Consider the following 15,187-nt stretch of genomic DNA (forward strand, 5'->3'; position numbering starts at 1 on the left):
CTTTTGCTTTGCTTTATGCCAGGAAAATTTCAGGGATAGTGTCTTAATTTGGCTTTATTCACCTGCTTTCCCAAAGCTTCCAGCGCGTTACATTAGGCTGCTCTGCTGAAGGGTGTCCCATCCTACCTTTCATTGAGAAGCAGCTCGAGCCTAAACAGTGACATCTAAACCTGTCCAGCTAGATGGGATAAAACAGGAACATCATTGCAACACTTTTAGGGTGAAATAGCAAAGAAAGGCATGGGCTCATTAATTGATAGCAAAAGTCTCCATTTAATAGTATTTTCTTCCTGTTCTCTCTTTACGTTTGCCTGAAGTCATATTGGGAAGATATGTTAGTGGTGGTTAAGTCGCGCTTCTTCCAAGTTTCTGATATAAGGTCAAAAGGCTGAAACCAATTGTCTTCATATAAGATTTTGGAGCAATCTATGCATCCAGAGAAGGCATATATTATAGACCTCTCTGTGGATGAATATTTTCAGTTATCCCAGATATAAAATATATTCTGTAAGTAGAAGATTAGTAGGCCTTGGAAGATGGAGGAATATAATTGACAGAATGTAAACTACATTTCTGCTTGACATACAAGATTTTCGGGAGCAGGAAAGGAGAGCATTAAACTATATAGCTGAAGGCATGTATTAAGAAGCAATACAATTAGAAGGGCTAGATTATTCATATTAATTTTTCATACATCTAGATTATTGATCATAATAGGGTATAAATCTTGTTTAAGATCAGTGCTAGATCCTCTACACTGCATGACTAAATTGCCTACTTCAGTGAATGGCATAAAAGCTCTCCTAAAACAGAGTTAGGCAGATCACCCACTGACCCTAATAATGCAGGCCCAAAAACATGATTGTATACTGGAATTGAGTAAACAACTACCAAATGGTATAAATAGTTCTACAGATACAAAAGCAACATTTGGGAGAAGTACATTAACTTTTGAGATTCAGGCACGGCACGAGGGACAATCCTATGGACATTTTATTGTTATGTGTCTTCAAGCCATTTCTGACTTATGGGGACCATAATGTGAACCTACCATGGGGTGGTGTTGGCAGAATTTGTTTAGAGGAGGTTTGCCCTTGTCTTCCTCTCAGGCTGAGAGAGTACGACTTACCCAAAGTCACCCAGTAGGTTTCCATGACCAAACAAGGATTTGAACCCTCAGTCTCCCAGGATCCTAGTACAACCCTCAAATCATGACACCGCACTGGCTCTCATTGTTGACATTTACTAAGAACCAAATTTCATTTTGTTCAGTGGGAGTTACTACCAAAAATAGTATATAGGAATTCAATTTTATTTTATAACAAAAATAATTATTTAATTAAACTACTAAGTTTAATAAAACAAAACAAAAAATTGAAGTTCCATGGAGTGTGTCTCATAACAAGTACCACCGTAGCACGGCATTAGAATAATTCACTCATTATGATATAGAACCATTACACAGTCACATAAATATTATAACTGGCAACTATATAACTTTGTGTTCAATAAGTCCCCAAAACCTTTCTTCAGATATATATCTTCTAAATCAAAATAAAAAAGACTTAAAATACAATTCTACCTTCAGTTTCTTCACATACCAGGCTCAGATGATAAATCTGAATGTGGCCCAGTACAAACTGCTGGAAAGTGGCGCTCTGGGGCCAATTTTAGGGCTTGGGAGTGTGGAGCATCTGCATGCTCCATATGGCTCAGCCCCGTCCACATGGGGGCTGCCATGATGATGCAGGCACGGCGCACAATCCAAATGTCGCTGCATTGTGTGTGCATTATCGGTGTGCACAAGTGTACCGATGATGCACCAATGGCACCCAGCGCGCAGACTAAAAAGAACCCGCTTTTAGTGGGTTCTTTTTAGTCCTGACAGAGGCTGTGCCATTTGGTTGGTGCACCTCCTTGCAGCATAAAAATGAGCAGCTACAGGCCGCCCTTTTGGGGCAGTCTGTCGAGCCCCTGTGTATGCATTGCTTGCTAAAATATCTCTGGATTTGGATAGGTGGACATAACTCAGCTTAAGTATTTGGAAAAGGTGGCTATGCTAAGGTAGTTGCTTTACCCTGGATATTGTATGTTCTGTGAGGTATCAGTCTCTCTGGTTTACTTTTAGAAAATCAATATTGTTTTTGGAAGATTCACATGGGAGCATTTACAACCCGATTTTTCACTCAAACAGATGCAATTTTCAGGAGGATTTAATCTTCTAGGCTTGAGTTAGTATCATAAGGCATATTTCCTCACTCATACAAGTAACAAGAAAACACACCCTAAGTCAGATACTCCTCCTTGTGTAATGTTGAAGTCTTCTTACTTGGAATTCCTTTTTGGATTAACTGTCTTTGGTTCTGCCTATTTAGGTCTGATCCATATTGTCATGCTAAACTAATTATGTGGACAAACCTTATTTGAAGACTGCAAAACAACCCATTTAATGGAAGAAATGGATTGACTGTGATATCTTTACTTGGAATCAACTGATGGGTCTAAATATTCCAGTGTACCCATGAGTGTATTGTGTCACAGTTTACAATTTCAACATCTTTTGGTGTTGCTATATGGCCCATCAGCTGGATCCCAACAAGGGAAATAGTGAAATACTTATTTGCAGGTACACTTCCTTGGTAGCAGCAGTAAGTCACAGATAAAAGAGAAAGAGCAACCAATCAATAAGGGAAAATTCAGATACATGCAATACTTTAGAACAGTACAATACAAAAGCAGACATTCGAAGCACCCCTTCTCTGAATCTTCAAGCAACTCACACCACAGAAAGGAGAAACTGAGTTTGTGAGAGGGAATTAAAAATATTTTAACCAAGACTTTCCCACTATTGATCAAACCACTGCTCCAAAAACACAATAAAAAAGAGACTTATTTTGAGTTTCGGAGGTTAAAATAATCTGAAAAAGAAATAGACACATCTCATTCCCAATACCTTTCCCACTCAGGTTGTGCTACCAGTTCAGAAAGCCAAACTTCTGCAATCATTCAAACAAATTGTTGCTATTGCTCATAAAGGAGATCAGTGCAATGCTGCTAGGAATCCGGCCCTCCATTCTGCTGATATATACCCAGAATATTCTCTTATTTTACTTTCAGTTGCCCAATGTATTATTTAAATCATTGACATTTAATGCAGATTAAGAAAAAAGAAAGCAGCTGCTTGAGCAAATTAGCACCAGGGAGAACAAGGTTGTGGATAGGAGAAAAGGGTCAGTGCCCCCTTTGCTCTGGTAGGCAGCCATCTTTGGGCAGGGATTTGCAAGAAGAAAGGAAGGAGATGTCATGGGTGTTTGTGAAGTCAACCCCTACAAAAACAATACATAAGGGAATGAGCAGAACAATTTGAGGGAAGGGACATATCTCATTCTCAATACCTCTCCCACTCAGGTTGTGTTACCAGTTCAAAAAAGGAAGGAAGACTCTTTGGAGTGCTAAGCACAGAAAATACTTCATAGCAATGCAATACCCTTCCTGAAAGCAAATGTTTTAAAAGTTTATGGCTTTAATTTGCTTTCGTAAGTTTTCACTTCGCATGCATTATACACCCTGCTCCTCTCCAATATAAGAATTCATCAGTCTTTGCCCACTGATATTTTATGCACCTGATCCTAACAACATCATCTTTTCATCTCTAGAGACTGATGACCTCTATCAGACACTGTTTGATCCATTTATATTTGCCATGATGTTTACATATGTTGTGCGAATACAGACAATAATTGAAAATGCTTACTAGTTTACAGAAATCTAGAGGAGATTCATTACGTATTATAATTAATACGTTAGAGCCTTACTGCATAATAAAAGAAAATTGAGAGATAATGAGAGAGAAGCAGCTTTCTCCCTGCCTCTCTGCATGCTGTTGAAACACTTCCATTCTATCCTGAGGGATGCAGTCTTGGGCCACAATGGAAAAATCCATTTGGCAAAAGCCATGGTTTTATGACTGTCTAGAAGGAGAACTTAAGTACTACAACAGCATATGGAGAGGTAAAGAGAAAGCCACTTCTGTCTTGCTGCCTCTAAGACGTTCATTTATCACTTGATAAGACCTTGGATTCAGGATGCATCATCCATAACATAAGTGCTCCATTCACAGACACACATGCTACCCACACCACATTACACAAAACACCCTTCTTTCATTTTTGCAGTTTGAAAGAATCAGCTCTATGGAACATAAGACTACAAATGAAAATCAGAGAAATAGCATGACACAGCCATACTTCCAACTGCAATACAAAGAAAAGTCAGCATTTTCTGTTGCAGGAGTGGAGGTGGGCTCAAATTCAAAAAAAATGTTCCTGTTCAAGTGATCAAATATGTGGAATGATCCTTTGGTGGTGACTTTTGAAGTGCTCAAGTTTGGCGAGAGGAACAATTGGAATAACATAGGACTTGGGGCAGTCTAAAGTCTATTTTTAACAGCACAGTTAATATTACTGTACTGCCAAAAAAAATACAGTAACGACAATTAAAAATAGATGATAGGACTGTAATAAAAACTCACCATATTAGCTTTATCCAAACCTATATTTAAGATATTTCCTTGATCAGCTGTCAAAAGAACATCAGACCTCTGATTGCAGGCAATATTCTCTGCAGTTTGAACACTGGGTGCTGGAAAGCTAAATTCCTGTATCCTGGACTCAGAGGACAAACAAAGCTGATAGGAGTAAGGCAAAGTCCCTTCTTCATAGTTTGGTGGGAATAAGACAGCATTGTTTGAATGAGGAACAGGACCAAAACATTGCAAAAATTTGGGACTCCCTGATCTTCGAAGCTTTGTCAGGATGGCCAGAATCACTGTCAAAAGGAATAAGAATGAAATCAAAGCCAAGGCAAGGACCAAATAGAACTGGAGGTCTGACTGATACTCTGGGTCTCTGGATTGGCTGTTAATTTCTGGAAGAGCCTCTTGGAAGTTTTCGGCAAAGACCAGATTGAGACTCACAGTACTGGATAGTGGTGGTTGGCCATTATCCTTCACTAAGATTACCAGCTTCTGCTTGAGAGCATCTCTTTCCAAAAACATCCGGGATGTCCTGATCTCACCATTATGGACCCCAATTGAGAAGAGCCCTGGCTCAGTGGCCTGGACCAGATGGTAAGAGAGCCAAGCATTGTGCCCAGAGTCAGCATCCACCGCCACCACTTTGGTCACCAGATAGCCCTCCTCCGCTGAGCGAGGCACCATCTCAAACAAGGCTGAGCCCTCCGCTCCCTGAGAAGGGTAAAGGATTTGAGGGCTCTTGTCATTCTGGTCCAGGATGAAGACCTTCACAGTGGCAGTGCTGCTGAGGGGTGGGGAGCCTCCATCTTGGGCTTTCACCTCCACCTGAAACTCCCTGCACTGTTCATAGTCGAAGGAGCGCTGAGCATAGATGATGCCAGTTTCAGAGTTAATGGAGAGGTAAGATGAGAGAGGCATCTCCTGAATGTTGCTTCTGAGGAGGGAGTAAGTGATTCGGGCATTACGTTCCAGATCTGGATCTGAGGCTTGAACACGGAAAATGGAGGTGCCTGAAGGATTGTTCTCTGGCACAAAGGCAGTGCAAGAGGATTTCTCAAAGGCAGGAGAGTTGTCATTGATATCTGAAATCTCCAGTGAGATGGTTTTCTCTGTTGACAGAGGGGGTGTGCCTTTGTCTGTTGCTATGATTGTGATATTATACTCTGGAGTTCTTTCCCTGTCCAGGGGGCCATCTGTAAGAAGCCTGTAGAAGTTATGGGAAGTAAACTCCACTTTAAAGGGCAAAAAGTCTTTTAAATGGCAAGTAATATCCCCATGATCTCCAGAATCTCTATCTTTAATGTTAATAAGGGCTACCAGAGTGCCTGTTGCAGAGTCTTCAGGTATTGGGCTGGATAAGGAAGCAAGAATCACTTCTGGTGCATTATCATTCACATCTAATAGTTTTATTTCAACTTTACATTGAGCTGCTGAGCCACCACCATCACGTGCTTCTACTGTCATCAAGTATTTTTCTGTTTCCTCAAAATCCAGAGACTCCTTAACTATAACTTTTCCATCTTGTGAATTCAAGTTGAATTTCTGGCGAGCCCGTTCAGGGATGTTTCTAAAGCCATAGCTGATCTGGCCATATGAACCTGCATCCTTGTCGGTGGCTTTCACTTGTACCACTAAAGAACCACTTGGAGCATCCTCTCTCAGTGTCACCATGTAAATCTTTTGAGTAAAGACAGGTGAGTTGTCATTCACATCGATGACAGTAATCCATATTTTGGCTGTCCCTGTTTTGGGAGGATTCCCTCCATCCATAGCCGAAAGTATTAAATGGAAACTGCTTTCACTTTCATGATCCAACTGTTTTTCTAGTACTAATTCTGCATATTTCTTTCCATCTTCTGTCTCTCTAATTTCCAAAATAAAATACTTATTTTTGCTTAGGTGGTAATCTTGTAGAGCATTTACCCCAATATCAGGATCTTCAGCTTCCTCTAATATAAACGTGGTGCCTGGTAAACTGGATTCAATGATCTGTAACTTGATATCACCATCCACAAAATGTGGTGCATTGTCATTAATATCCTTGATGTCCACAGTTATGTGAAAAATATTCATAGGACTTTCAGCCATCACTTCAAAACTGATGGCACAGGATTTAGTTTCCCCACATATTTCCTCCCTATCAATCCTGTCATTTACATAAAGATTTCCATTTTCTGTACTGATAGTGAAATATTGCTTTTCACCTAAAGAAAGTATATGCAGATTGCTATTTGCTATTTGTCCTGTGTTCAGTCTCAGATCTTTGGCAAGATTTCCCACAATTGAGCCTTTTTCCATTTCTTCAGGGATTGAATACTGAATGTGTTCTGAGGTAGCTATGTGGAACAAAGACAATAATAAGATGAGAGATACTTGCCTTTGAAGTGATCTGCTGTTATCTTTGTGCTTGTTCTCCACTCCACTTGATGGAAAAAAATGCTTCATCCTCATTTGATGTCTCCAGATAAGATGAAGAATTTAAAATTCCAATCACACAAAATCCAGAAATGTTTAGGAGACCCTTAATAGTATCACAGGTTTATGCTCATCTGTATCACAGTAATTTTCTTAAGCTGATGTGTTTGCACGCCGCTGTCCTCTGGTGTTTCCCTGATCTGCAGTGAATATGAGCAATCGAAATGCTGGCAATTCTTCTTTGAGAACTATCTTGGCCAACAGTGGCACTGTGAGGCTTGATGGGGAACTGCAAGCTCTTGTCTTAAAACAATGTGGAAAGATTTTCTTGCTATTTTCATAACTATATGCTGTTGTTTTGAATTACAGTAAGCAACATATTGTGTGGTTTTTAGAAATAATACATTTTTATTTTGAGTATATTCTGTAGATTAAGTAATAAAAAAACCTGTACTGGCATAACTGTACTAGAAGAGAGGCAATAATACATTTCTTTCTTTCTGTTATATAGATTCTTAAAGTCAAACTGATGGTTCTCCAAGCTTTTCCTGGGAGGAAATGGAATGAATGTATACAAGATCTTGCAACAGTCACATCTTTTCCCATGTTCTTCATGTAGTTTCCACCCAAGAGTTGAGGAGTTTTACATTTAAATGCCAAGGTGTTGACCTTTAACTTGCAAAGTACTTATAATAAATTTGTGACTTTAATTTATCCAGTAGCTGTGTCCTTTTCCTGCCATGCATATACATAATCACATACATAAGCTCTATAGGTTTTTGTGACAGTGTCCAATGACAAGTTATTTTTCTGAAGTGGAGGACCTTGCTAGCATTGTAGCCAGAATGCATATTAGCAGCGGTGGGTGCTTCTGCTCTCCCTTCACCTCAGTCTTTCTGTCCATTTATGGCAGCTCTATTTTTATAGTAGTTTTAATTTACGTTAATCAATTTCATACTTAAAATTCTATACTACAACTGTGAGCTGTAAATTTTTATTCGGTAAACTGATGTTGCAAATGCACTACGACAACATAGTTTTTATATATTAATAGCTAACATATGAATTGTAAGCATTCAAATCTCATATATGTAGATTTCTGAAATGTCACCATGACCCTCAGTGAGGCTGTTCTATTGCAACTGAACCTGCCCTTAACATTTTGATATTTTTGTTCAGCAACATTTAACCTGAAAAAGGTTACCTACACAACTTCATGATTATGTAACATTTTTAGTTGGTCATAATAGAGGTCTTATTCTGCTTTGATTTTAAAAGAATTTGAAGAAATTGTTGTGGCTGCAAACATATTGCAAATAAATTGGTTTCACTTTAGAGCTATACTTTTCTGCTCTTTTCATTATAAAATCATGAATTGTCTCCTCAGAGTTACTAGCTCTCTCTTAATACACAAAATATTTAGGCCGCTTAATCATTCTTGCCCCACAGTAGAAATCCTGCAGTTTGAGTGGTAGCTTGCTAAAACATCTTTCAGCTTTTGCTGTAGTCATCTGTAGTGCAGAGAAGATCTGGATAACTTTGCACATGCCACTAAAACATAATTACAGTTGTTACAAATCTCTTTTAATAAGTTAGTGATAGTATTTCATATTGTTTTCTGAAAGTGTATCTCAGCACATTTTTCAGATCCAACATTTCACATGCGCACGCACACACACACACACACACACTCAGAAAGATTCATAGGGCACTTGTGAAAAAGACATTTTTTCATACATAATTTGGGCCTGTACATCCTACAAGCAGTACATTATTGGCTTCCACTGTCCCCAAGATCAATGATGGTGATTATTATTATGAGGGCTTTCCCACACCATGAGCTATTCCTATGTCCTGTTCTACAAAAGAACCCAAGACTGATAGTTCTAGAGAGGGCATGGCACCAAGAGACATAAAAAACACTCTCCTTTTCACATGACAATTCCTACTCTAATGACAAATAGGCACATTCTCTGTTCATGAGAATAGCATAGCACAATTAATTGCTGAACTTGTTGCTTGATTCAAATGCCTCTTAAAAAATCACATATGAGTTGGACAACTGATATAGCTCTGAAACAGATGGATGCCATGTAGAAGACACGGCAAGAGCACACCAACCTGGAAGAGCTGGCATAAAAAGCAGCATGGAAAAGCTGGTCCTGCCGGCAGCCAGATTTCAACCATGGCAGCAGCCCAGATTGGGTCCAGGCCCATGTGGTTGCCGTGGTCCCATGCCGATTGGGGGCCAACTGGTGCTGGAGCAGCCAGATGCTGCTCCAAACTACTGGTCAGCATGTCCCTATAGATACTAGAAAAATAATTTCCATAGGTATTCTGAAACATGACATAAATCACTGCCCAATGTCCTGTCCTTGATGGTACCACTGTTTCAACACTAGCCCAGAGGCATTTGCATCTTCACATCCCATTAAAGTACAAATTCTATGCCTGGACCTGGCTTGTGTAATATATATGGTTATAGAATGACAAATGACTAAATATTTTAGAAAATTTAATTCTCAGTAAAAATATGCACATACTGTACTATAAAATGCAGGGGTAGGCAACCTTTTTGAGCTGGGGGCCGGGTTGCTGTCCCTCAGACAACTGGGGGGCCGAAGCCAAAAAATAAATAATTAAATAATTTTTAAAAATTTAAATAAATAAGTAAACCGGGACAAATGTAGGACAACATTTTCAAATGGTGGACACTTTTTTTTAAAAAAAGTGGAGGACACACAAAAAAATTTGCTGATTTGTAAAAAAATGTTAATATAAATGCATGTTTCTGAGGCGTCTATAGACAATTGCCCCCTTGCCCCTGCGCACGAGAGGCCAAAGGCCCCAGCGGCAATCGGCGGCAGGACCGGGCTGGGGCCGGTCCCAAGGCCTCACCGGGCCGCATTCGGCCCGCGGGCCGCAGGTTGCCTACCCCTGATAAAATGGGTAGCAAGCATACCAAAACTCACCCCATCAGCTTTATCCATCCCTATATTTAAGATATTTCCTTGTTCAGCTGTCAAAAGAACAGCAGACTTCTGATGACCGGAAATATTCTCTGCAGTTTGAACACTGGGTGCTGGAAAGCTAAATTCCTGTATCCTGGACTCAGAGGATAAACAGAGCTGATAGGAGTAAGGCAAAGTCCCTTCTTCATAGTTTGGTGGGAATAGGACAGCATTGTTTGAATGGGGAACAGGACCAAAACACTGTAAGAATTTGGGGCTCCCTGTTCTTCGAAGCTTTGTCAGAATGGCCAGAATCACTGTCAGAAGGAATAAGAATGAGATCAAAGCTAAGGCAAGGACCAAATAGAACTGGAGATCTGACTGATACTCTGGGTCTCTGGGTTGGCTGTTAATTTCTGGAAGAGCCTCTTGGAAGTTTTCTGCAAAGACTAGATTAAGACTCACAGTACTGGATAGTGGTGGCTGGCCATTATCCTTCACTAAGATTACCAGCTTCTGCTTGAGAGCATCTCTTTCCAAAAATGTCCGGGATGTCCTGATCTCACCATTATGGACCCCAATTGAGAAGAGACCTGGCTCAGTGGCCTGGACCAGATGGTAAGAGAGCCAAGCATTGTGCCCAGAGTCAGCATCCACAGCCACCACCTTGGTCACCAGATAGCCTTCTTCCGCTGAGCGAGGCACCATCTCAAACAAGGCTGAGCCCTCCGCTCCCTGAGAAGGGTAAAGGATTTGAGGGCTCTTGTCATTCTGGTCCAGGATGAAGACCTTCACAGTGGCAGTGCTGCTGAGGGGTGGGGAGCCTCCATCTTGGGCCCTCACCTCCACCTCAAACTCCCTACACTGTTCATAGTCAAAGGAGCGCTGAGCATAGATGATGCCACTTTCAGAGTTAATGGAGAGGTAAGATGAGAGAGGCAGCTCTTGAATGTTGCTTCTGAGGAGGGAGTAAGTGATTTGGGCATTGCGTTCCAGATCTGGGTCTGAGGCTCGAACATGGAAAATGGAGGTGCCTGAAGGATTGTTCTCTGGCACAAAGGCAGTGTAAGAGGATTTCTCAAAGGTAGGAGAGTTGTCATTGATATCTGAAATCCTCAGGGAGATGGTCTTCTCTGTTGAAAGTGCGGGTGTGCCTTTGTCTGTTGCTGTGATTGTGATATTGTACTCTGGAGAGCTTTCCCTGTCCAGTGGACCATCTGTAAGAAGCTTGTAGAAATCATTGTTAGTTGACACTATTTTAAACGGCATACCGCTTGTTAAATGACAAGTAATTTCCCCATTATCCCCAGAATCTAAATCCTTTACATTGATAAAGGCTACCAGAGTTCCTGCTTTAGAATCTTCGGGTATTGGGCTGGATAAAGAAGCAAGAATCACTTCTGGTGCATTGTCATTCTCATCTATTAATTTTATTTCAACATTGCACTGAGTTGCTACTCCACCTCCATCTCTTGCTTCTACTGTCATCACATATTTCTCTGTTTCCTCAAAGTCCATAGCCTCCTTAACTGTAATTTTCCCATTTTGTGAGTCCAAGGTGAATTTGTGGCGAGCATTTTCAGGGATGTTTCTAAAGCCATAGCTGATCTGGCCATATGAACCTGCATCTCTGTCTGTAGCTTTCACCTGTACCACTAAAGACCCACTTGGTGCATTCTCTCTGAGTGTCACTGTGTAAGTCTTTTGAGTGAAAACTGGTGAGTTGTCATTGATATCAATGACTGTAATCCATATTTTGGCTGTCCCTGTTTTGGGAGGCTTCCCTCCATCCATAGCCATAAGTATTAAACTGAAAGTGCTTTCGCTTTCATGATCCAACTGTTTATTTAGCACTAATTCTGCATATTTCCCCCCATCTTCTCTCTCTCTAACTTTCAAAGCAAAATACTCATTATTGTTGAGAGTGTAATCTTGGAGAGCATTTATCCCAATGTCAGGATCTTCTGCTTCCTCTAAAATAAAGGTGGCTCCTGGCAAAGTTAATTCACTGATTTCTAGCTTGATATCACCATGTAGAAAATGTGGTGCATTGTCATTTATATCCTGGATCTCTACAGTTATGTGAAAAATATTCATAGGGTTTTCAGCCATCACTTCAAAACTGATAACACATGATTTAGTCTCCCCACATAGTTCCTCTCTATCAATCCTATCACTTATATAAAGATTCCCATGTTCTGCACTGATAGTGAAATATTGCTTTTTACCTAGAGAAAGGAGATGCAGATTGCTGTTTATTGTTTCTCCAGTATTCAGTCTCAGATCTTTTGCAAGATTTCCCACAATGGAGCCTCTTTCCATTTCTTCTGGGATTGAATACTTTATGTTTTCTGAGGCAGATATACAGAAGAAAGAGAAGAAGAAGAGGAGTACTTGCCTTTGTAGCAATTTGCAGTTAACATTATGCCTGTCCTCCATTCCATTCAATTAGAAAAATTTCTTTTATCCTTGCTTGTTGTGTTCAGATGATCTGAAATAATTCCAGTTCCATTCAGGTTTCAGAAATCCTTATCAGGAGAATATTGGTAGTACAGTATTATGAGTTTTTTCTCTACATTGCTGTAGTTTTCTTTTCTCAAGCTGAAACGTTGTGTTCTTAGGTCCTGCTGCTTTCCAATGAACAAGCATTTTCACTATTTCAAGCATCCTTTGAATAGTAGTTTTTCATTGTTGGCCAACAGTGACACTCTCAGTCTCATATGAGGAACTGCACTCCATACGTTAAACAAATGATATGGAAAGGGTTTCTGACTATTTTCATTCTTATGTGTACGAACTGAAAAGCAGAGCAGTTTCTTCTGTTGCTTAATAAATAAAATATATTTTAGAATCTTGTATGCTTTTTCAACAATACAACGAAGATCCTCACAGGAAAAATCAAGCAATAATGCATCTTTCATATTATTAAAGAGGAATTGATTACCACCACCACCACCCCCCCCAGACTTCCTGGAGATACTAATGAAATGAATGAATAAAACGTCCAGTGGTCATATCATTTTCCAGGTAATCTATATAATTTCTTCAATCTAAACTCTTGAATTTAAAATTCCAGGAAATGGTACTGTTTTCTAATAAAAACACCTGTTATTTTGTCCATTTCACATGCTCTGCTACACACTTCACAGCAAGAAATTTGGCTCAGTCCCTAAGGGTACACTTCATAGACACCTGCAGCAAAAGTGAGTTAGCAGATGGATGTGTGAGAAGACATTTTTAAACATGTCTTTAATGTGGCACTGAAACATTTAGATTCTTGTTAGTGTAGGCATTTGATTTTATAGCTACTTAAAAGCTGTCAGAGGATGCTGAGATATCACAGATTATGGCATTTTAAAGTCATTTTCTCAAAGTGTGCAATTGAACTCTCTATGGAAATCATTGTAACTGATACATAAAATGGTAATTCTTCCTTAATATCTCATAATTCAGTTTTTTAATATACCTCTGTTGCTACAGGACTGTAACAATTTTTTAAATGATATCCTCTTCTCAACCAGTGATTGGTTTTTTTTTTACTATGCACCTAGTTTCTTTAGTTGTCCACTTAGAAACACAGAATCATAGAATCATAGAGTCGGAATAGAACACAAGGCCATCCAGTCCAAGCTTCTGCTATGCAGGAACTCACAATAAAAGCATTCCCCACAGATTGCCATCCAGCCTCAGTTTAAAGACCTCCAAAAAAGGAGACTGTGAGAGACTGTGCTCCACTGTCAAACAGCCCTTACAGTCAGGAAGTTCCTCCTAATGTTGAGGTGGAATCTCTTTTGCTGTAGCTTGCGTCCATTGTTCCAGGTCCTATTCTCTGGAGTGGCAGAAAACAAGCTTGCTCCATCCTTAATACGACACTCCTTTAAATACTTAAACAGGGCTATCATATTACTTCTTAACCGTCTCTTCTCCAGGCTAAACATACCCAGCTCCCTAAGTCTCTCCTCATAAGGCCCTTCACCATTTCAGTCACCCTCCTCTGGACACACTCCAGCTTCTCAATATCCTATTTGAATTGTGGTGCCCAGAACTGGACACAGTATTCCAGGTGATGCCTGACCAAAGCAGAATAGAGTGGCACACTATTACTTCCCTTGATCTAGACGCTATACTTTTATTGATGCTGCCTAGAATCGCACTGGCCTGTTTAGCTGCCATATCACACTGTTGACTCATGTTCAACTTGTGCTGTTGGTGTTTGGATTTCATCCATGTTTCCCTGTTAAAACTGTACTACTGCATTTTGCTGTGAACAGTAGTAGATAAATATGCAAAATCTTGAATAATAAGAAGTGGATTACTATATAATGTAGAATATTAAAGGCACATCTGTAAAGAAATCACGTATTACTACTACACCGACGCCATTCACCCAGGAATATGATGGGCTCCACCTTCACTTCTCCAGAATTAGAGCACAGTGATGCACAAGCCATGGTGTGATGGAATGAAGGGAAGACATAATGTGCTTTTACCAAGATTTTCATTTTTCTCCTTGGCCTATTTCCCAAAGAAAAGCACCCCTAATTCACAGTGTGGGATTAATCAATTGCTAAAGGATGAATAGGTAAATTGGGGGTCTTTCTCCATCTTGCACTAGGGGATTTCTTTGCTTGCTTTATGCCAGGGAAGAAGTTGCAGGGATGTGGTGTCTGATCTGGTTATATTGGCTTGCAATCCTAAGGCTTCCAAAGGATTACATTAGGATGGTATCTCGTTGCACCTCTCGTTGAGAAGCAGCTTAAATAGGTTTGGTAATGGAGTTGTCTTATGCTGTAACAGCTTTGTCTGATTTAAACCTGCCCCACTGGATGGGATAAACCAATAGGAGATTCCTTTGAATACTGTTAGGGAAACATTGTGAAGAAAAAGGCCTGGATCTATTTACTAATTGATACAGTATGGGGCACCAGAGTATAATTGCCAAACTAAGGTTGACAATGTCTCCAAGCTCTGTCCTTAAGTATGCTTGAGACACATACTGGGAAGAGATGTTAGTGATGGTTATATGACGCTTGTTCCAGACTTTTGTTATGAAGTCAAAAAAGTGAAACATATACTGTATATTGTCTCTTGTCTTCATAGGATTGTTTGGGACATAAGACAACCCTATCACAGGACTTTCTTGTCAAGATTTGTTCAGAGGGATTTTGTGCTTGCCTTGCTTTGACGTTGAGAGAGTGTGACTTGCCCAAGTGAGGGCTCAAGCCTTGGTCTCCTGAGTTGTAGTCCAGCACTCAAACCACTACATAACACTGGCTCTCTAAATCTC

General features: G+C 40.0%; 2 protein-coding genes across 25 annotated transcripts in view; both read right to left on the reverse strand.

The window, feature by feature from the left end:
- The window catches only part of LOC149316757 (protocadherin gamma-A6-like), a 379,402-nt gene that overhangs the window by 166,020 nt on the left and 198,195 nt on the right, over positions 1-15,187 (reverse strand). Inside the window, exons 1-2 of one of the 24 annotated variants that reach the window (XM_089516221.1) lie at positions 9,922-12,522; positions 8,381-8,500 (exon numbers count right to left, since the gene is read on the reverse strand). The exons of 21 other annotated variants lie outside the window; for them this stretch is intronic. In XM_089516221.1, coding sequence (XP_089372347.1) covers positions 8,441-8,500; positions 9,922-12,339 — 2,478 coding nt within the window. In that variant the 5' untranslated portion in view covers positions 12,340-12,522 and the 3' untranslated portion in view covers positions 8,381-8,440. Of the gene's footprint in view, positions 1-4,531; positions 7,190-8,380; positions 8,501-9,921; positions 12,523-15,187 lie in introns of those variants that run through there. 2 more of the 24 variants (XM_089516205.1, XM_089516191.1) reach the window with 2 other exon arrangements.
- LOC149316760 (protocadherin gamma-A6-like) overlaps positions 1-15,187 on the reverse strand; it is a 211,839-nt gene that overhangs the window by 53,965 nt on the left and 142,687 nt on the right. The gene's annotated exons all lie outside the window — the stretch shown is intronic.

The sequence above is a fragment of the Sceloporus occidentalis genome, unplaced genomic scaffold, assembly GCF_023333645.1.
Source record: "Sceloporus occidentalis isolate IW3139 unplaced genomic scaffold, rSceOcc1.0.p SCAF_3, whole genome shotgun sequence".
NCBI classification, from domain to species: domain Eukaryota; kingdom Metazoa; phylum Chordata; class Lepidosauria; order Squamata; family Phrynosomatidae; genus Sceloporus; species Sceloporus occidentalis.